Source organism: Macrobrachium nipponense, chromosome 18, assembly GCF_015104395.2.
Source record: "Macrobrachium nipponense isolate FS-2020 chromosome 18, ASM1510439v2, whole genome shotgun sequence".
Taxonomy (NCBI): Eukaryota; Metazoa; Arthropoda; class Malacostraca; order Decapoda; family Palaemonidae; genus Macrobrachium; species Macrobrachium nipponense.
In genome coordinates, this window is record NC_087211.1 from 75,526,004 (window position 1) to 75,547,596 (window position 21,593).

The following is a 21,593-nucleotide window of genomic DNA, read 5'->3' on the forward strand; positions in this document are numbered from 1 at the left end:
TCCACTGGTGGCCTCAGCCAAGGTAAATAAAACTCTTAGTCACGGCCCGGTGGTGGCCTGTGTTGTTGGCTCCTATAGTGGTGCCAGAAGCACGTTCATGGCTAACGTTAACCTTAAATCAAATAAAAACTACTGATGCCAGAGGGCTGCCATGTGGTATGTTTGATGATAACAATTTGCAGCCCTTTAGACTCAATAATTTTTAAGATCTAAGAGCTGATGGACAGACAAATATCAATCTCAGTAGTTTTACTGAAAGCTAAAATGAGACATGAAAAATACCAAAGCATTTAAAATCGTAAGTGACTTCTGTATTCGCAATTGCACTTAAACCTATCCTACAGGTAAAGATTCAGTGCTGTATTACATTGTATGGCCAGCAACACCTGCCGTCACAGCTAGGTGATTGTTTCAACTCAAGTTTCCCAAGCAACAGATAAAATCATAAACACCGAGATGGGATATCAATATATTAATACTCATTGCAAAATGAACACAGTCATATACTGAGAATACAAGACCTTTATAATATAACCTGCCAAACATAATTAATCTACTAAGTTATGACAACGTACTAAATTCACCGCTTCATGATGATTGCTACCACTGCGGTAAGCATTTCTGTCCATTAATAACTTTAGAGCCTGCCGTTAATTTTTCAGAGCCACCTAGAGAGGCCTCTTATCATTAATAAACAGATGAACTAGACCGTAGCGCTAGAGAAGTTGGACAGACAAGAAGAGCCTAGGTGGCAAGGTCGGAAAATATTTAAGGTAGCATCACAAAAGGCATATTGTAAGCGGTATTGTTCTAAATTGTTCATGCAGTCAGCTGAATCTCAAAGAGAATTTTACGCTGCATTCTCAACAGCGAAAGAAAACAAAAACCTTTCTCAATATTATGATAAAATTGATATACATCTGGGGTAGAAGTAGTATCCACTACTTTCGTTAAGGCAATATGCAAGTAGGAGAATGAACGGCGTAACATTCAGGCCATTCAGTCAAATCTGCTCAAGGTGAAACAGCCTAATCACAACCTCCTAAACGGTATACCCGCAGTGGCTGCATTTCGGGCGTCGGAAGCAGCAACAGAAAGCGATTATGCCAGGAATGATGCCCAGGGGGAATAGCAGGCAGCAGCAGACCCATGTGCAGCAGGATGCCGAGTTCTCGATCTTTCCTTTCTGAAAGTCATAAAAGAAGAATGAGATGACATGAATCCTTCATCAGGAATGAGAACTTGTGCACCAACTCTTGATTCCAGCAGTGTGGCGAATGATTTACTTTACAACCGGGCATATTGAATGAAGAATTTCCCCACGATAGAGTACTCTGTACTTTGAACAAATGATTAGCTAAACTGGCAGTCTACGACTCTTTTCAGGTGAGAGAAAGAAAAACAAGGCTTTTCATTTCTATCTACGATTCAGCTCCTATAATTATTGTAAGGCAACTCGACAGAAATGAACGATGCTCTTCTACTGCGTTTGTCTACCTTGAATGAATTGTGTTTCTTATACTCACTCGACATACAGTGCATTGCCCGGGGAGAAGTGGCGCCCCTCCGACACCAGCTATTGCTGTAGACGTATTCTGGTTGTTGATAACCACCGGGCTCTGCTGATTTGTCTGTTGCCCTGGAGGAGGATAAGACCCTGGAGGAGGATAAGACCCTGGAGGAGGGTAAGACCCAGGTGGTGGATAAGACCCAGGTGGTGGATAAGACCCAGGTGGTGGATAAGACCCAGGTGGTGGATGAGACCCAGGTGGTGGATAAGACCCAGGTGGGGATTAGTTCCCTGCTGGAGGATAAGGTTTCTGCAGGGGGATGAAGACCCAGGTGGGGGGGGGGAGGGATAAGACCCAGGTGGGGGATTAGTTCCTGCTGGAGGATAAGTTCCTGCTAGGGGATGAGACCCTGGTATAGGAGAAGACCCTGGTTGTGGGGAGGGTCCATACGGAGGAATTCCTTCCTGAAAAAGCAGAATTGCACTGATGAAATATGATTCTTGTCAGGTTGGCGGTATGTTCAGAGGTCCACAGCAGGCCAAGTGTTGGCACGATGCCGACTTCATCTAAACCAACCGCCAACTTTGCTGGTTCTTTCAGTAAAACTTACCGCTGAAATGATGGACCGAAACTGAAAAAAAAAAAAAAAAGACCAGCTATATTTTCTGACTTCACAGCAGTGTGTCGTCTAAAACTTCAGAAGCAATTTAGCAGTTTACAAAAGGAGAAGGAAAGTTGAAGTTCGCCGAGGTATAATGTTTGGAACTCTGAACAGAGATAGGCCTATACAATGGATCCTCTGACTGTCTTGCGAGCTCCCTGAGTCTAGAAATGTGACTGAATGATCTCGTTAAGCTAACAATAATAGTGGTAATGCATTTAGATTTAGTGGCCCAAGGAAGAGGCATAGAGGAGAATAACGCCGACTTTTGCAGGTATGGAAGAAACTGTTAAGCTAACAATACTAAACACAAATAAACATATTGAAGTCATATTATAAAGTATAAGGAAAAGGGGTTGCACGACAATGAAACATCTCTTGCAAAGGAAAATAAAGAATGTAAGCCAAGTGATATATAATGAAAAATCATGGCAGTCTGGTTAAGGGGCAAAATCTGTGTCCATCTAACTGAGAAACAATACTTTTTTGCGTCTGTGCAAGTGAGATGTATCACTTATTCACGCTATTCGGAATTAAATTTTGTATGTTTACAACACAAGTTTTTGCATAACCATAAACATAAGCTTACACATGCAGGCACGTGATTTATAAGCCTTAATGGCATAAGCAAGCATACGGTTTCATGATAGCTGTATCTCCTACACACAAACATGCACATACAGCTATTACTTTGCATACTTTTACGCACACACACACACACACACACACACACACATATATATATATATATGTATATATATATATATATATATATATAATATATATATATATATGTATGTATGTATGTATAATATAATTTTATATGCCTGTTGTAAACCTTACGTACAAACACGCACACACGCGCGCGTTCTATATGGAAAAATTTTCCACACACTCATGCATAAAAGCAACCGATAATCTTACATTCACACGCCGCCATACGTACGCACACATACACACATACGCACAGCGTTCGCAAACAGACATACGTACACACGCGAGAATTTCTTGATCGTCTTACCTTCTCATAGGGCGGGGGAGCGTCAGCCATGCCGGCAGTTTCAGAATCTGGAAGCAGAAGAGGAAACTTTTCGGCCTTCAGTGTCTTACATCAAAGCCAACAAGATGGCACTGCCCCAGTAAAATAAATAAATATATAAATAATAAAAATAATTAAAATTGAAAGAGGGAGGGTTCAAAGTAAAGCAAAAAATTTTTTTGACAAATATTTCGTAAAGGACGATGGTCAAGGATTAGGAACCATGAAGAATCTTTTTCTTCGGACTTTGGTTAGAAAAGGGTACGAGGTTGTCCGTCTCACTGACCTTTGCTTTAAAAAAAGAAAGAAGAAAAAAAAAAAGGCATTTTTGCGGCATACTCGTGTCTGGCAGAGGTTTGTTAGATGCATTTCCTTTCTCTCTCTCTCTCTCTCTCTCCCGGCCCCTCCAACACCCGCCTTCCCCCTCCCCCCCCCCCCCCTCCCCCCCCCCCCCCCAACCTGTGACCACAACTATCAACTGTTTCGGTCAACAGGTCCCATAACTTGCCCGGCGCAGGAATCGAACGTGTGTCCCTTGGTTGTGAAACGAGAGTAGTACTAGTGCCCCACAAGAGAGAGAGAGAGAGATTTCTGTTATCATTAATAGTTTATCCTTCAGTACAAACCGGCGTAGAGACAGAGACTCGCAGAGTAAAAGCTCACTTGAGACTAAAATGACTCTTGAGCCCGGCTTAAGATAACAAAATGACGAGAGTGCAGCTAGGCTAACAGCAGTGCCGTGGGCCATGCTATGATGCTAACTAATGAAAGCAGTGACATGAGCCTAACTTGATCTAACAACAGTGCCGTGGGGCCATGCTAACCTACTAAAAGCAGTGACGTGGGCCCAACATCGTCTAACAGCAACAAGGTTATTTTGATCAAATTCCAGTCATCAAAGGATGAACTGGCCTCGGAATATTCAAGCGGCCATGAAACTAAGCGGAAAAGGCTGTCACGTCATATTATCTAATCAGTTGATATCGCTCAGAAGTGACAAAATAATATGATAACCACAACAATTTATTCACCAATTATTTTTTTAAGTCTGGAAACGTAAAAATGTCCTAAACCACGTTGATGATGTTCGTTAGCTTTATAGGACGTTTAAATGAGTACTTTGGTAAATTAAAAAAATTCATCTACATTACATCTCCTCTCTCCTTGTACACCACACAAAATCTAAGAGAAAGTCATGACATAAAATCATTAGTAAACATAGTGAATATTAAGAGGCAAATGTCTGTCATACAGTAATATATTCAAGCATATAAACAGTTTTATTATGAACAGTTAACTTTATTTGAATAGAATACCATTCTCTCGGATCCCACAGAAAATCCAAACAGGGAAATCGTGGCATCTAATCATTTGTCATATTTAGATATAAATGCTAGTAGCAAACATAGTAGCTATTAAATGGCAAACATTTGTCATATCGTTGTATATTAACAATATAAACTGATTCACTGAGAACCAGCGAATTCGCTCTAAAAAAAATGACCAAATCTTAAACTTGTCCTCTGGTGCAGGCAGATGCTCTGTTGGTATTGCATTCATCTTGGTATCGGGATTCCAAGGGATCCATATTGAAGGTTCCTTGCATAACCAGTTGATTCAAAGTGCTGGCTGCAAATCTTTGAAGAATCTACATTTGATTTGTCTTCTCTCTTGCGCAAGTGAATCTATTTCTGTCGGAGTTCTTCATTTTTAGGAAATTTATGAAAAGTTAGGTCAGTATTTCGATCTGAATTGGAGTTCCATCTACGCAGTGCAAAAATATTCTGCATAATTCTGCAATGACCATGACCAAGATGCATGTGAATACACATTATACAAGGCGTGATCCGACCTCCAGCTTACTCGACGCACGTGCTAAAAACTGTGGTCAAAAAGAGTGTTGTTTCACCAACGAAAATTAAAATAATTACGCTTTATCTTATTAGAAATAATTGATCAGTACCGTTTAACCTGCACATTATTTATTTTTAACATTTTCATTCCAATAAATAAATCATAAATATCCTATCGTAGAATTCCCGTATCTTTAACTCAACGCGAAACACCTTTATTAGACCTTTAAAGGCTTTTCCACAGGGCTTTCCTACTCCCACAACAACAGCAACAAAGCAGTTTGTAGGCTTACTCCTGGAGTAAGCGAAAATCACGACTGCATTTGCATCTCTTTTCTTGATCCGACTGAGAGGCAAAGAGCCAATCAGCTCGCCATCTGACGTCATACGCAACTTGGTTAAAGTTTGTGTCAATTGTGAACAAACTCATAGACCTAAGATATACTTATTTATGTAGTAAATAAGAATATCTTAGTTTAACCAGACCACTAAGATGATTAACAGCTCTCCTAGGTCTGGCCCGAAGGATTAGATATTTTTACGTGGCTAGGAAGCAATTGGTTACTTAGCGACTTGTGGGATGAGAACCATATCGCGAAATAAATTCCGCCGATTCCTTGTTGGCAGAGCGGGGAATCGATCCTGGACCCTCAGATAGGTAGTCGAGCAACTGACCGACTTGTCCAACGATAACCTGTAATTAAGTGTAAAAATACGTAAAAAAACAAGAAAATCATTATTATTATTCAACTATAAAACACCAGTTTTAATACCTCTGTTCTTGCCTTATCCCTATACACTTTCCTAGTACTATTCTCATCACATTCCCGAAGGCGGCGATGTACTGTACGCTGGATGATTTGGAGATTAAGCTGGCCTTTTGCCAGCATGTGCTCTTTCTCCTGGAATAATGAAATTTAGTCCAAAGGACAAACGCGGGGACCTATAGGATCATTCAGCGAGCAGCATGCAATAATCCCCTTCCAACGAAGGTATATTCTGACTCGTTAACGTGGGTCAAAAGCTTGACCTTTCTACGTAGGTCAACCTCAGTCAGTTCTCTGGAGAATTCGTTCTTATTGGAATACATAGAGTTTAGGCTAAAGGCCAAGCACTAGGACCTATAAGGTCATTCAGCGCTGGGAAGGAAATTGAGAGTAGGTAGGTTTGCAAGGTGCAACGGGAGGAAAGCCTCCTACTTCCACTGTGAAATAACTGTTAGGAGAGAGTGGATAGCAAGATGGAAGACAGATAATACGCACGGAGGTACAGTAAAAAGAATGAAAGGGGTTGCAGCTAGGGACCGAAGGGACGCTGCAAAGAACCTTGAGTAATTATGCCAACAGTGCACCTCGTGTTGTATACTGACGGTACTGCCCCCTTACGGGGAATTCGTTCTTATGAAACTCCTGAAGGGTGCATAATCTGGCCTTTTTTTTTTCAACGACATCTTTTTTTTTCTTAGTTTGATATAATGCATTTCGTTATATAGCTTTTTCGGTCTATTTCTTAATCTTGTCGCTACAGTCGATTATTTATCGCATGAACAGTGTGCTACAGCCACATGTCTTTACTGACCCAATCTTGGGCCAAAACAAAAGTCATTGCAGTTTTTACGGGGCAGAATGTATAATCCTGTTTATATATTATATATATATATATATATAATATATATATATATATATATATATATATATATATTATATATATATACACATATATATATATTTATATATATATCTATATATATATATATATATATATATGTATGTATGTATAAAACACACTTTTAATATCACCATTTGCAGCTTAGCCACAAAGGGAAGTATCAAAATCTGATGGTTTGATTGAACATATTCTTCTCATCATTGCAAAATAATCGACTGGATTAAAGGTACAGAAACGACAAGCAGTAAAAAATGAATTCAGTTCCAAGGATATTAAAGATTAATATATATAGTATATGTATTATATTAGTATATATATATATATATATATATATATATACTTATAATTATATATATATATATATATATATATATATATATATAATATATTATATATTATATATATATATATATAGAGAAGAGAAGAGAGAGCAGAGAGAGAGAGAGAGAGAGAGAGAGGATGAGAGAGACGAGAGAGAGAGAGAGATGAGAGAAGAGAGAGAGGAGAGAGAGGTGCTACAAGGCACCAGTACTAGTTGAGAAACTCGCTCTTTTAACCATATAACAACTCTTAATGGGAAATGTAATTCACATAAAAACAAAAAATCAACTTGTTAAGATCCTAGACTAAACGAAAACTTATCCCTTACAGATGATTCTGATGGGAATTTCCCAAATGGCAGGAATTCTGATCTTTTAAATACTTTTACTGAAATAAACTGCACCGAGAAAATTAACCTACAAAGGTTACAGTCGAGTGTGAAGCAGTTACTTAGTAGATTACTTTGACTGAAGTAATCTATCTGGTTACCGAAATATTGATGTCAATACGTCACCGTGTTCAATGTAGAAGTCACTAAGGTTTAAAGTATTAATTTTATTTATATATGTACGCATATATAATGGATATAAAACCTTTACCTGTAATAATAAAACAACAAAAAGTTCTTACAAGTAAAAAGCAGATATCTTCAATAAGACGCTACTTACCGCGTTATCCAAGATAGACGAAGTCTGGCAGAGGAATGGCTACCCCAAAGCGAATACGTGTCTGACTGTGCAAGATAAAAGCAGCCAGACTAATGTCCACTCTCCCCCTGACTACGTAATTTTTTAAAAAATGCCTGAAGCATCTGATTAGTACATTTTTTTGGTGTGTGTGTGCGTGTGTGTTTTATAATGATAAGGTGGGCTTGTCAGGCCAGCACGCCTTGACGTATCTGTTGATAGGCAGCGCCTAGAAGCTCAGACCTGGCCTTCCCACACTCACAGGTTTCGTCTTAGGGTTAGAGCCTGTGCCGCCATAAGGCCGACTTAATCTAAGCCAACCAACAAAGCGGAGGAACAGATATTCTGAATGTTTCATTACTGATATCACAATATGCTGAACTTTATCTAAAATGCTATTTCAAACAACTTAGTTAAAATCCCAGTACATAGGCTGAGAAATTATTTATCGAAGTGGTAGCATTGGTTTGAGGATTTATGGTAGATATTCGTCCGCTCAAAATTCGAAAATCCTCGGTACAGTGGTTCCTTAGATGTGTAAATATTGACTTGTTATGAATAACTGTTATACAAATGTGTATTTCTCTAGAAATGCTTTACTTTTTCGACTGCGCCTAGACCTACTCTATGCAGTGTCAACACTGACTTCTTAATCAATTTGATTTGAATTAAACGGACGTGCTCTGGAACACTTTGGCTGGAATCCAGGTGTTTGATAGTCGCATACAGTAATCATGGTCACTGGGTCTATAAGCCAAAGTCAGTAAACATTAAGCGGCTATAAAACACGAGCTAGATGGCAACACCTTACCAGTGCTTCTTTGGGTAGGTAAGGAGGTTATCGTATAAGGTATACCTACTAAGCGTGTATTGCCTCTGGATATTCTAGAGGTGTCTTTCGATTCAGAAAGTAGGTTTTGAATTTTCACGTCTCCTGTATGCCTAGTTTCTGGTTTCCTATTACAACATCGATGGCAGTTTCGTCTGAACTCTGGACCAGTGACATGACGACACAACTACAGAATCAGCTGAGGGCTTCTGTAGCTGGAATGGTTAGGCATCATGAAATTCTGCACGATGGAAACTCGAAACTAAACCCCGCGAGGAACACATACGACTTTCCCGCCAAAACTCGTGGCAAGAGATCTTGTCCAGACGGAACAGGATCATACGGTTTTAACAGCTACAACTTTATCACGTTTCTTTTGCTCGCCTTCAACAGCGTCGTCAGTGCTGTCAACAACATCAGCAACAACAATAACAATAACAACGACAATTCCCAGAATAACGTGCACGTCAACACCGATTCCGTCAATTCCAACTCTAATTCCGAGAATGACATTATCATCATCATACCTCCTAGTCCTGGAAAGAGGTAGGATCTGAGTAGTGTACACACACACACACACACACACACACACACACACATATATATATATATATATATATATATATATATATATATATATATATATATATGTGTGTGTGTGTGTGTGTGTGTGTGTGTGTGTCTGTAGACTTTCGTGCATGTTGAAACGGATCTGACACATCTACTCGATAAATAAAGAAAAAAATATTGAGGGCAATTTAATAAAATGTGATACTAATTAGCTTTAACCATTGCCACATCAACTGATATAACTTTCTAATTATCATTTATTCTAATTTCGCAGGAAGCGTCGCCATATTGAGTGCCTCCGTGGACAACGCGAACAGAGCGAAGAAAAAGTTCCAGGCATCGTTGCCCATCGCCTTCTTCTAAGAAGTCAAGAAACGATGAGAAAGCTTTCTAACCAATCAAACTGCAAAGAATCCCTTATTTGCAGAGACATTGTTGCGATTTCCAATGAAATTGGGGCAGTTACGTACTTCAGAAATGGAAATAAAAGGATTCGGCTAACCTACGACGTCTGTCCACAGTGCTCTTGATGGACACAAAGTAATACGATTTTTTGTAAAATATTGGAACGGTTAACTGAAGTTCATGTTTGATACGTAATACACCTATTTTTAGTTTTTTGCATCACGTAGCCAGTTTTTTCTTTATAATTTTTGCGAAAAGCAGCAATACTATAACTGTTTTTTTTTCATCTGTCCACCCGCCTGTGGTGTTTTTGTATGGCAACACTGCGTCCCGGGCTTTAGATAGTCACATTCAGCTTACATTCAACGATTATAATATCCTATTTCGAATATTAACGGTGTAATTCGCATACAGTAAATTATTAAAACACTTTTCAGTTGCAATGTACACCCAGATATCCTTTTATTTACATAAAAAACTTACACATAGCGTAACTATCTAAAGCCCGGGACGCAGTGTTGCCATACAAAAACACCACAGGCAGATGGACAGATGAAAAAAAAAAAAAAAACAGAGTATAGTGACACATCTGCTACACCAGACGAGAACAAAACCACACGAGTTAAGTTTTGTTTGCCAATATCACTCCCTGATGCAAAGTTCCACGGCAAGATGCTAAAATCCGAAAAGATATGAAACTGGTGACCCCTCCTTGACCATAGTGAACACGACAGTGATTGTTTACACGAATGGGAATAGTAAATTATATAATCTGCTATTTTGAATGTAAACCGAATAACAGATCAATTATTTGACTTTTATTGTGGCCTGGGTTACCCTACTGCGTCATCTGTAACCGTCTGTCCTTTTCTCATTAAAACAACAGCTGGTAAAATTAAAAGCAGCTTAATTTTGAATAATTATCAGTTCTTATTTTCACTCGGTTTTTTATCTGCTGAGTTTCAACGAGTCTTATGTACGTATACTTTCTTATTCTGGCTGTGACCTACAACAGCCGACTCACTATTAAGTACTACACAGTTTACTAAACTATGGGTGTTAATGGGTTGCCCCTTAAATCTCTCTGAAAAAAATATATATTTGTATACGGATATATGTGTGTGTCTGCGTATATATGTGCATTACTTTGAGTGATCCTACATTCTTCTCCTGATATCATTTTTCATAAAAAAGTGCTTTTCTTATCGGATCTAATTTGTTATGCTTCAATAATCAAAATGTGTTCGAGTGAGTGCGATAGAGTTTCCCGAGATAAAACTGACGAATGATAACATAAACGCTGCAGATGGAGCAATTCCTCTCGTGTTCTGTTGCAACTTAATACTCAGTTATGTTCTTTGTCCACAGTTACTTCAGTGTTATTTTTGCTATTGTTCACGTTATTTTTAATTCTTTGCCGTGCTTTCCTTGAGTTTATAAACAAATTTTACACTCCGGCTTAAAATAATGAGCGGCGTAGGGGACTAGTGCCGTCAGTGAACCTTGCATGGTGTACTTTAGGTATTACTGCTTTTTTTTTTTTTTTTTTTTTAGGCGTCCCAATGGCCCTTAGCTGCGCTCATTCTTTTCTAGCCTTTTACTTTACCTCCATACCCACTTCCTTTTTTTTATATCTTGCTGTCCAACCACTCCAGCTCGGTCTTTGCACTGTCTCTAAGCACTGGATGGATTTGTGCCGAATTGCCATGAATCAATCAATCGAAAAATAGAAACAGGACATTTTTTTTTCATCAACAGACCTCGAATTGAATCTAACACACGTAGGTCACAAGAGGTCATTTAAACCAATAGTTTGATCATTTTTATTAGCATTTTGAAGGTTTGGAATTTCACTTGGTGAAAAAATAATATCATTTTGAGGAGTTATCATGCTCGCTAATTATCATTATTATTAATTATTATTATCATTATTATTCAGGGAGCAGACCTTCTTTGATACGTGTTTTATTAAAAATAATGGTAGTTTTCAACAAATTAATCTTATTCAGGGTCTTTTCAATTCTGATAATTCGTTTTTCTGACTCAGCTAGGCTGGTGAGTAGAATTCCAATATTCATATTCGTCATAATTAGGATATTTCTCAAAAATATTTCATCGAAAATCTTTTATTATATATGATAGAATATTTTTTGACAAATATACTAATTATGACAAGTATGAATATTGGAATTCTACTCAACAACCTAGCTGAGTCAGGAAAACGAATTATCAGGAAAATTGAAAAGATCCTGTATAAGGTTAATTCTATGAAAGTTAACATAGTTTTCAACAAAACACATTATTATTATTATTATTTTATTATTATTATTATTATTATTCTTATTATTATTATTATTATTATTATTATTATTAATTAACAACCTTAATGAGGTTACATGTTTAAAATGTAAATCTAAAATCCACATTTTTTTTACTGTAATCAAATGCATTGGTTTTATGACGCAGTTGGTCCCGTCACCAGCAAAGTTAGACAATGCTGAGCGTGGCCATTACTTGTGTGGGTGACCGCCTAGAGAAGCACCTCACTCTGAAGGTGCTTAGGATTTTAGACATCCTAGGGCCAAGGTATGGGGGCCAACAGCCGCACTTCGAATCCTAGCTGAGAATCAGAAGGAAATGCTTTCTAGAGTTAGTCTCAAAAAGGAAACTAAGCAAAGTACAGAAGGGTTTCCATGTGGAACCTATCATTCTTTCAGTTAAATTCATCAGGAACCGCCAAAGGTGCTGTGGATTCTCCCTCTAAGTCAGTTGGTTCTCAAATGGTGGTCCATGGACCACTCTCTCGGTCCACGGTGACATTTTTTGTGGTCCACGAGACGCTCACAATATTTGGTAATAAAATGCAGATTGGTACACTTACTTTCATATGTAATGAAATTATGTAAGAATAACATTATCCGGGTAAATAACTGACCATTCATTTTCTTGATCCTATTCAAAAAAATATAATGACAATCTTGAGGTTTATGATCTTGCGTCAGAAAATATATTTCAGTCCAAAATGTTTATTGTCTTTGCTTTAGCTATCGTCACTCAAAAATGAGTGGTCCTATATATATATATATATATATATATATATATATATATATATATATATATGAATATGTTATATATATATAAATCCATAAAATTCCAAATATTTTATGAATATTTTGGTCATTTTTATATACCTTTGCACAGAACAGCTCCTTCGGAGCCGCCGTCGAATTTTAGATGAATAAGACTTGGAACCTTCAGACATAACAAGACACAACACTTACTGAGGTCGTGCAAATAAGAAATAAATAAGACTTCGGGTTGACCCTGCTCAGCCTTACCTTGGGGCAACTTCCCTCAAAGTTAATCACTAACCCAGATATTGAAAGACATTTATGCTGGTGATGTTACCGTGATCAGGAATTGGCACAACAAGGTAGATATATTCGTGAAGAGAATCATTCACGAAAGCCCTCTGCTCTGCATCCCAGGCACAAATTGATTGATTGATTGAATCCGTCGCAAACACTTGCGCATACAATCGGTCAGGTTTGTGTCACTGTTACCGTTGTTCAGTTAAATAGTGGACGGTGTTTTCCATGCAAAACTGAGTGGTCATAACGCTCTTCTGATTAATAATTCCCCTCGTAACTGTCATTTCGTTTTTTTTCCTAGATGTTTCTCTAATTAGGCTGAATCTATGTCCTTCTCACGTCTGATTTTTGCAAAAGCGACCTAATTATCTTGTCGAGTACTGTACTTTTCACGCTTCTACGTTGGCGCTAACTATCCCCCCCCCCCCCCCCCACCCCCCCCCCCCCCCCACACATCGTGAGTTGCAAGCGTAGGAATTTATCATTTTAGCTAAAACAGCGAGAGTGACGGAAGCCTGAACTTTGGGATAGCGCGAAACAGGTACAGGTTACTCTCATACCCCTTATGGAAAATAAAGTTTAGAAACTTCAGATTACTTAAAAAACAAATATGAAGAAGGGGTTGGGTTATTAGTCTAGAAAGTTAGAAGTGAAACAGCCATTTTTTGTTAAAATGTATTACAATCTATACAGAGAACTCGCGTGAATCTGCTCAGCTCACATTAACAAGATTGATAATGAGAATTTCTAAAGCTTTCTGAAAAGATTTTGAAATTTTATATATATAGAACATTTCTGCTTGTGGTGTGCGCCCATTCTATCAAAAACAAGTGAACGGAGGCGCGATTTGTAGGCCTCAACTCGAGTTCCATTTTTGTTCCTACAGGTTAAATTCCTCTTCAGGAAAGAGCTCCTTCGTCAGCGGACACCGAAGTCCTAAGGAGCCAATGGAGTCCTACCACCACCCCGGCATCGCCTGCCCTTCCTCCCCGGGACGCTCCGGCCTGGAAGTCCTCCCCTTCATCACCTTCGTCATCCTCCTTCTGCAGTTCCTCTCGGACGTGGCGTTCAGCATCAACATCAACCACATCCAGAACAACAACAGCAACGATAACAACGACGACAACAACAACAACAACGTCAACTCGAACAACATTCGGAACAACAACACGGCTGAGATCGACATTTCGACTTCGACTTCCACCTTCATCATCGGCAAGAGGGAACTTCAGGACCTGCCTTGCTCGCGGTGCCGCCCCTGGGAAGCCCCCCACCGGGAGATGGACTTCCTCTACGGCAGGAGGGCGTTGCTGGCGACGCTTTCATTGGGGGTAGGGTCCCTACCCGAGCCCCTGTCTCCTGACGGAGAGCATGATTTGACCTACCTCTTCCGTAGCTTCCTCATGGCGGTGTCCGATTTTGTGCACAACTATCACTGATTTTCAATCAATGTAAAAATGTTCCAAACGTTTATCATTATGACTTCGTCAGATGACTTTCCAAAGTGACGGACATCACTGTGAGGTATCTATTTGAAGCACTAAAATTACATCTGATTCATAAAGTAGGAATTCAAAAGAAAACGATTGATATTCTGTATAAAGTTGAGGCCTTCACTGGTTCTACAGTGATCTGTAAAAAAAACAAAAAATAAAAAGTCCTTGAGTTGTACTTTATCCTAATCAAGATTTACTTTATTTTAATAATAAATAATAATATTAATAAATAATAAATAATAATAATTCAATAAAAAATAAATAATAAATAATAATAAAACCGTTTCATGTTATGCCTAGTGTCATAAAATGTTACTAGGTAACTTTACTGATGCCAAAAAACAGAAAGAAAAAAAATTAGTTATCTAAAACTAAAAGTATAAGTAAAATTTACGTGATTTGACACTAAACGTGGATTTCAGTTATAGCTTCTCATGCGTTATTGTGACCTATTGTAAAATTTCGCTGGTCCACCAAGCGTTACATGCGTTGTGGTTCGTTGGTTCTTGGACGGGTGACCACAAAGGATTGGCAGACGATGATGTGGTCGTTACACCGCTTGCCAGTAAATGTAGGCAATATTTGGTTTGATCAGTACTTGTAAGGGTGACCATCAATAAAAGCAAGTTATCCATGGCACAGGAGTGTCCATGACCTATTTTGGTGGGAGGTTACGAGCGTGAGGCTTGCGCCCTCATCCCAAAAATCAGTTACGAGCGTCACTGAGGTTTGAAAAATCGTCAGTGTTGGAAAAATTTCCCATTATTTTTCAAAATAGGGAGATAATTTCGCAGCAGGATTATCGAGAAAGTCAAACACGGAAGGGAGGCTCGATAAAAAGGATTAAAATTGAACTATAAAATTTAGGCCCAAGAGCTGTGACCCGTGAAGTGAACAGCGCTGAAAATAATTTTGAAACAACTCTCTGGAAAGGATGGAATGTAAGATAGAAGAAAAAGAATATGAACGGAGGTATAATAATAGGAATGAAAGGGGTTGCAAGCTAGGAGCCGACGGGTTGCTGTAAAGAACCCAAGTACTGCCTGCAGTGCACCGTGTGAGTTGCACTGACGGCACTACCCTACTCCCAACAGGGTCGATAAAAAGGAGGCAGTCCGAGAAAAGGAAGTATAAGCATATAGACTAAAAATGTCTAAAATCCTTATAAAGGAAAAAGAATGATAGACTAAGATGAGAAAACGCGTGAAAGTCAGCGTGCAGAATGACAGCATATCATGGCGTGTGCTGCTGAGTTTCCGAGTAATAAGGCAGGAACGCTCTCTGCTTTCCACTAGACATCCTCTTACAACAAAAACCTTTCATTGCAAAGGGATAACATTATCATTTAATAAACCCTTCAAAATAGGCATCACGTGCAATTATCGTTTATCATATCGCGTATATGATCTTTGGATTATACTCAATTTTATCATCATAACAGGACACCGTGATAATAAAAGAAATGATATAGGAGTAATAATGAGGTGATAATGCTAGTCCAAGAATAGAATAATTCATCTTATCAATTGGACAAGACGCGTAGTGATCTTGAAGGCATTTTAATCTCTCTCTCTCTCTCTCTCTCTCTCTCGGTGAACTAACCGCTGCAGCTGTTCAACTTCAAGCCCTCTAGTGGCGGACTGAAGAAGTAAAACGACCCCGACTTCACCGCTGTATCATTGTCCATTGAAGTGATTCCTCCCGTTTACGTTGACTGAATTCCTGTAGAAGGTGAGCAGCGGTGCGACTTGGAATGATCTTCTGACTATCTGTGCTTGTAACTAAAATCGGCCACAATATGACGGTAATCGGCTTGCTTCATCTTCCTTAGAGAGGTGAGTAGGCCTATTCTGTGAAATTTTGCTGACTGGTGGTTTGTCCTGTAAGATTTCTATTACTAGTAGGTTAGGCTACATAGTGTACTGTATTGTTTAATGAGTCTCTGTAGAAATACCAATCAGTTTTGTCAACGGTGCTAAGTGATACCGCGATAAATAGCCAATATGACCATTTTCATGTGTGTGGTTGATGTGCTTGACTTACCTCTTTGCCAAGTTGTTTCTGAAGGTAAGTACGTCCTATGTAAACAGGTTAGTTAAAGTAGAGTAAGCTATAGGCCTAGGCATAGTAATTGACCCGAATATTTTGAGCTCTCTCACATCGTGTCAGTGGATATTTGATTATTTGAATTTGCCCATATTCCAGTTTCGCATGATTAAGGACTACCTAATATGTACCCCATAGGTAAGCCTCAAGATAGGTATTAGGCCTGAATTGAGTAGAAGACCGTAGGTTGGCCTAATATATTCTGGGCAAAAGTTCACGGGTAAAACTTTAGTTAAATATATACCTATATATATATATATATACATATATATATATATAATATATATATATATATATATATATATATATATATATATATAATTTTTTTTTTTTTTTTTTGCCCCACAAGAAAACTGTTATCAGTTGCAGGTCAGATGAGGGTTAGCCTATTGAAATTATTCAAGTAATGCTTTAGCCAGTCATTTAGTTTTTTACTTGGGTAGGTTAATATAATGAAAAGTCGCACTCACCCTTAGGCCTATATGTAAGCTGTAGGTTATTATTATAATGATTAGTGTAATTATTCCAATTGCAGTCAGTTGAAGGATTCATTTTTCAGAAGTACCTAGTACACTTCCTTAAAATGCTTGCTACATTGTGTGAAATTTCAGGTAACTGAACTTGTTGCACATTAATTCATTCTTTTTTATACTATATAATATTAACAACCGTATGCTGTAACTATTTATTAACTTAGTTCTGTTGATACTCTGTTGATATTCTTAAGGGAGCAGTGAAAAAGCTTTGGTTTCTATGTTTTCTGGCAAAATTAATTCATGAGTGTTAAACTCACCACTAAGGTTTAGCTATAACTTATAACTGTGCAGGCTGAACGTTATGGAGGGCTCGAGTTCCCCGTCCATCTCTCTCTCTCTCTCTCTCTCTCTCATCTCTCTCTCTCTCTCTCTCTCTCTCTCTCTCTCTCTCTCTCTCTCGAAGTATTTATTACAATTCACGTCCCTACTTCATTTTGATGTATCGTCGTGAGTATTTTTTTTAAGTACGTTCAATGGAGTGCCGATATCATATATATATATATATATATTGTGTGCGTGTGCGTGTGTGTATACAGCCACAAATGATTGTTGACTGGTCATTCCGTTAATTTTACCGTTTCGTTCACACGACGTGCTGCTGTTAGGAGTTTTGTTGAATAGACCACCCGTTACGTGCTGGTAACCGTTATTCGGTGTAGTACTATAACGATGGACTAACCCACATTTTTTGTCGTTGTTTTAGGTCACAGCTGTGCGTGATGTACTAGTATTATTAGGGTGATATTTAAATAAACAGAATTATTCAAGTGTTAATATTGTTGGTGGAGCATTTAATACCATTAAACGTTAACTTGATGCCTTTAAACAAATATGATACTGTAATGTTGTACATAGATTGAAAAAAATGTGGTAAAATTATCGAATGAATTGCATTAAAATGTTGAACCCAGTGTTATATTATTATTAACATTATATTTTTAGCATTAATAATAGTATGGGTTTATTTTTAGAATGTTATTCTTAAAAAAAAAAAAAAAAACTCCTTTTAGATGGCTATTGTACGTGCAAATGGCTGGGGTATGGTGTTTCTGGGCGGTTACCTTTGCAAGTACCTACTGACCAGAGCTAAATGGCTGATCAGGCATAAATAGGCGGTAATTGACGTTGTAAATTATTATTATTGCTGCTGCGCGTTTCTTTTTGAATTAATACTCTTGTAATCGTCTGAATCTTACGATAGTGCTTCATGGCAACCCCAGCAACCGATGATGAAGTATCTCAGCGCGCTTGATTTTTTGTAGAATCTTCTTTACGGTTTCCGTAAGTTTGATAGGTGAGGTTTCGAATCATTTTTGCCATTCTTGCAACACTTGATTGCGATTTCCTGATTACGTTAGAACGCAGATCTTTAGATACTACATTAAATTGAATGGAAAAATGAAAAGAATTTGCGATATGGGACGAATGACAGTTGGACCCTTTTGCTAGTTAATGAACAGTTTTGTGAATGGACATTGATAACATTCACGTCCAGATAGCGGAATTCTCTGCTTCCTTTTGTGTTTACTGAATTTTTGACTTAGTTTCTAAGGTAGGATGTTATTATTGTAAAAGTAGTTGAAGTCTATGAATTTTTGTATTAGCGACGAAACGTGCATAAAATACCATAGATGTGCAGGTTATTGATGAGATGGTACCGCATTGCATGTAAGAGTTCGGGATAGCTGACGTTTTAGGGTTAAGAAAAATTCAGTTGCCACAGGCCGTGATTCTGGCGCTGGGACATCGAGCGTACAGTAGCGAGTAGTTAATGCCGTGGTTGGTAGCTTGCTTGCTGTAGATAAGGCCAGCCTTATGCTGGCACGGCTCTTGTTATTCAGCAGCCTGTAACAGAGTGGATGGAGATGCGGAACGGAAGTGGAATATAAATTGTGTAGGATCCTCGTCCATTGATCAGCTGCGTTTCAGTTGAATATACTTTTGAGATCGAATTGCAATAGAAGACAGTATTTTGTTTTGAAAGTGAAATTTGCTTCAGAAGATGACTTTTTATGGCTAGCGAGTGGAGCATATCCAGTTTGAACCAGATTGACGTCGGGCTTAGTATTGAACTTTCAAGAAATTAAGAAAATAGTTTTATGCTAAGACAATAGCCCAGTAAGATTAATTTAATTTATATTTTTTTAGTGTTTTCATTTAAGGTAAAATAACTCAAAAGAAATTATCATCGTTTGTAGAGTATAATAATGCTTCTTCTGTCTTGTTGGAGTTCAGTTAACGTTACTTGAATGGTACTGGGGTTCAGTTTTCTGCAGCTTTTTTCTCCTTCAGAGGCTCTAAGGGGAGGTTTGCTTAGCAAAGTTGCAATAATTTTTAATGGGGCAGGAGATAAATTTCTCTGCAGGGACTGAAGGACTTCGTCTCTCTTAGGATAATAATTTCGTCTCTCCTAGGGTAATAATTTTTGTGGGGGGTGGGAGTGAATGTGGGGTTCCAGACGTTTACATTTTTCTGCCGGTATTATATGAACAGATACCGCATCAGTATAACGAGAACATACTTAAAAATATCAAGTAACTGTTTTACAGCAGATGGACAATCGCTGAGGTTTACGAAGACAAACAACCATAAACTGCTTGCTACTGAATGTGAAACTTTTTAACTGTGAGAAAGGACACACATGATATCTACTTGTACGCATTCAGTTTTAAATTTATTGTACTGTACCCTTAGGAGTGGGTAGTACCGAAGTTCACCTCAAGCCATGCACTGTAGGCATTACCTAAGGTTCTTCGTAGCATCCCTTCGGTCCCTAACTGCAACCCCTTTCATTCCTTTTATTGTAACTGCATTCATATTCTCTCTCTACCTTCTTACTTGCCACCCTTTCCAAACTTGTTTCATAGTGCATCTGCAATAGTTTCCCCTCCAGTTAAACTTTCTAACTTTTAAAACTCAATTTCCCCTTCAACGAGCTGGATGGCCACATAGGCTCAAGCGCTTGGCCTATGGTCTAAATTTTATATTCCAGTTCCTCCCAGAATACCAGGCTAGCCATGCGTCATTGTAGCTTTAAGAAAATATACTCTTTTACTTTTATGGGCTTATAATTACGTTTATGAGCACTGTGACCTCTAGAGCGGCAGCCCGGACCATTGAGATTCAATGAAGAAGATACCGACTGTAACCCCTACTGGTATTTAGGAGTAGACTTGTAAACTGTAAAACTGACCGTCTGTCGGAAATATATGGATGGCTTACTTAACAAGCACCACTAATTGCTTGTTAGATTTTGGGTCTAGATCCAATATATGAGATACCAGACGAAGCTAATATATAATATATCTGCAGACGCTACTGATTATAGAATGACCGGTGACAAACATTTTGGAGGGTGGGTTCCCCCTGACAGACGCACTGAAAAGGGGGGGGGGGGGGGGGGGGAGGTTTTAATTGGATCTAGATCCAACTTAGAAGATACCAAGTAAAATTTACACTGCAATAGCACTGCAGATCCTAGAGTACTGTGGTGGTAATGACAGACATTTTAGTGGGTGGTTTCCCCCTGACAGACGCCCCACAACGAGTGGGGAGGGGGAGACCGGATCTGCATCCAACATTGGAGATACCAAGTAAAATTTGTACTACAGTAGCACCTCATTTCTAGAGTACTGTGGTGGCAATGACAGACATTTTAGTGGGTGGTTACCCCCTGACAGACGCCCCACAACGGGTCGGGAGGGAGAGACAGGATCTGCATCCAACACTGGAGATACTAAGTAAAATATGTACTACAATAGCACTTCATATCCTAGAATGCTGCTATGGTAATGTCAGACATTTTAGTGGGTGGTTTCCCCCTGACAGACGCCCCACAACGAGTGGGGAGGGGGAGACCGGATCTGCATCCAACATTGGAGATCCCAAGTAAAATTTGTACTACAATAGCACTTCATATTCTAGAATACTGTGGTGGTAATGACAGACATTTTATTGGGTGGTTACCCCCTGACAGACACCCCACAATGAGTGGGGAGGGGGAGGGGGAGACAGGATCTGCATCCAACATTGGAGATACCAAGCGAAATTTGTACAACAATAGCACTGTATATCCAAGAATGCTGTGATGGTAATGTCAGACATTTTAGTGGGTGGTTTCCCCCTGACAGACATAGCCTACGATTGGAGGGGAGAGATGGAACACCTTGAAATGATCTTGAAAATCTATCATAGGCAATATTAATGTTAGAAATATGGTAATTATCTGAAATTTGTGAGCCTAATAAAATGTAAAAGACATCAAATTCAAGAGAAATTGTGATGTTCCAGGATAAGAATTACTGCCCGAGTTATTTTTTAAAATTCCTATTTAAGTATGGAATATTTCACTTCATTAATTCCATCACATCCATATGAAAAACTATGTATGAGACTTACTAGGTTTGGTCTATTTTCTATAGTTTTCACACACAAATATATATATATATATATATATATATATATATATATATATATATATTATATATATATATATATATATATATATATATATATAATATATATATATATATAATATTATC

At 38.4% G+C, this 21,593-nt stretch overlaps 2 protein-coding genes across 11 annotated transcripts in view; both read right to left on the reverse strand.

Annotated features, from left to right (window-relative positions):
- LOC135197199 (myb-like protein A) overlaps positions 1-21,593 on the reverse strand; it is a 162,239-nt gene that overhangs the window by 89,401 nt on the left and 51,245 nt on the right. The gene's annotated exons all lie outside the window — the stretch shown is intronic.
- Positions 548-7,840, reverse strand: LOC135197191 (cell death-inducing p53-target protein 1-like). 9 transcript variants are annotated; one of them, XM_064224185.1, is made up of 6 exons: positions 7,722-7,840; positions 3,194-3,303; positions 2,122-2,142; positions 1,870-1,975; positions 1,527-1,786; positions 548-1,186 (listed from the first exon to the last, which is right to left on the reverse strand). In XM_064224185.1, exons 2-6 carry the CDS (start codon positions 3,221-3,223, stop codon positions 1,043-1,045), a joined length of 561 nt encoding a protein of 186 aa, XP_064080255.1. In that variant the 5' UTR covers positions 3,224-3,303; positions 7,722-7,840; the 3' UTR covers positions 548-1,042. The 9 variants fall into 9 exon arrangements, with proteins under 9 accessions (XP_064080255.1, XP_064080256.1, XP_064080262.1 ...); XM_064224186.1 differs by having other exon boundaries at positions 3,194-3,240; positions 7,722-7,834; XM_064224192.1 differs by lacking the exon at positions 2,122-2,142 and adding an exon at positions 5,740-5,758 and having other exon boundaries at positions 3,194-3,240; positions 7,722-7,775.

What these genes read in the sequence shown, in the direction of transcription:
- LOC135197191 (XM_064224185.1), bottom strand. Translation starts at nt 3,223, where the DNA reads ATGGCTGACGCTCCCCCGCCCTATGAGAAG. An exon ending in CTCCCCCGCCCTATGAGAAG is followed by an intron (nt 2,143 to 3,193) that starts GTAAGACGATCA and finishes TTTTTTTTTCAG; the next exon opens with TTTCGGTCCATCATTTCAGC. An exon ending in TTCGGTCCATCATTTCAGCG is followed by an intron (nt 1,976 to 2,121) that starts GTAAGTTTTACT and finishes CTGCTTTTTCAG; the next exon opens with GAAGGAATTCCTCCGTATGG.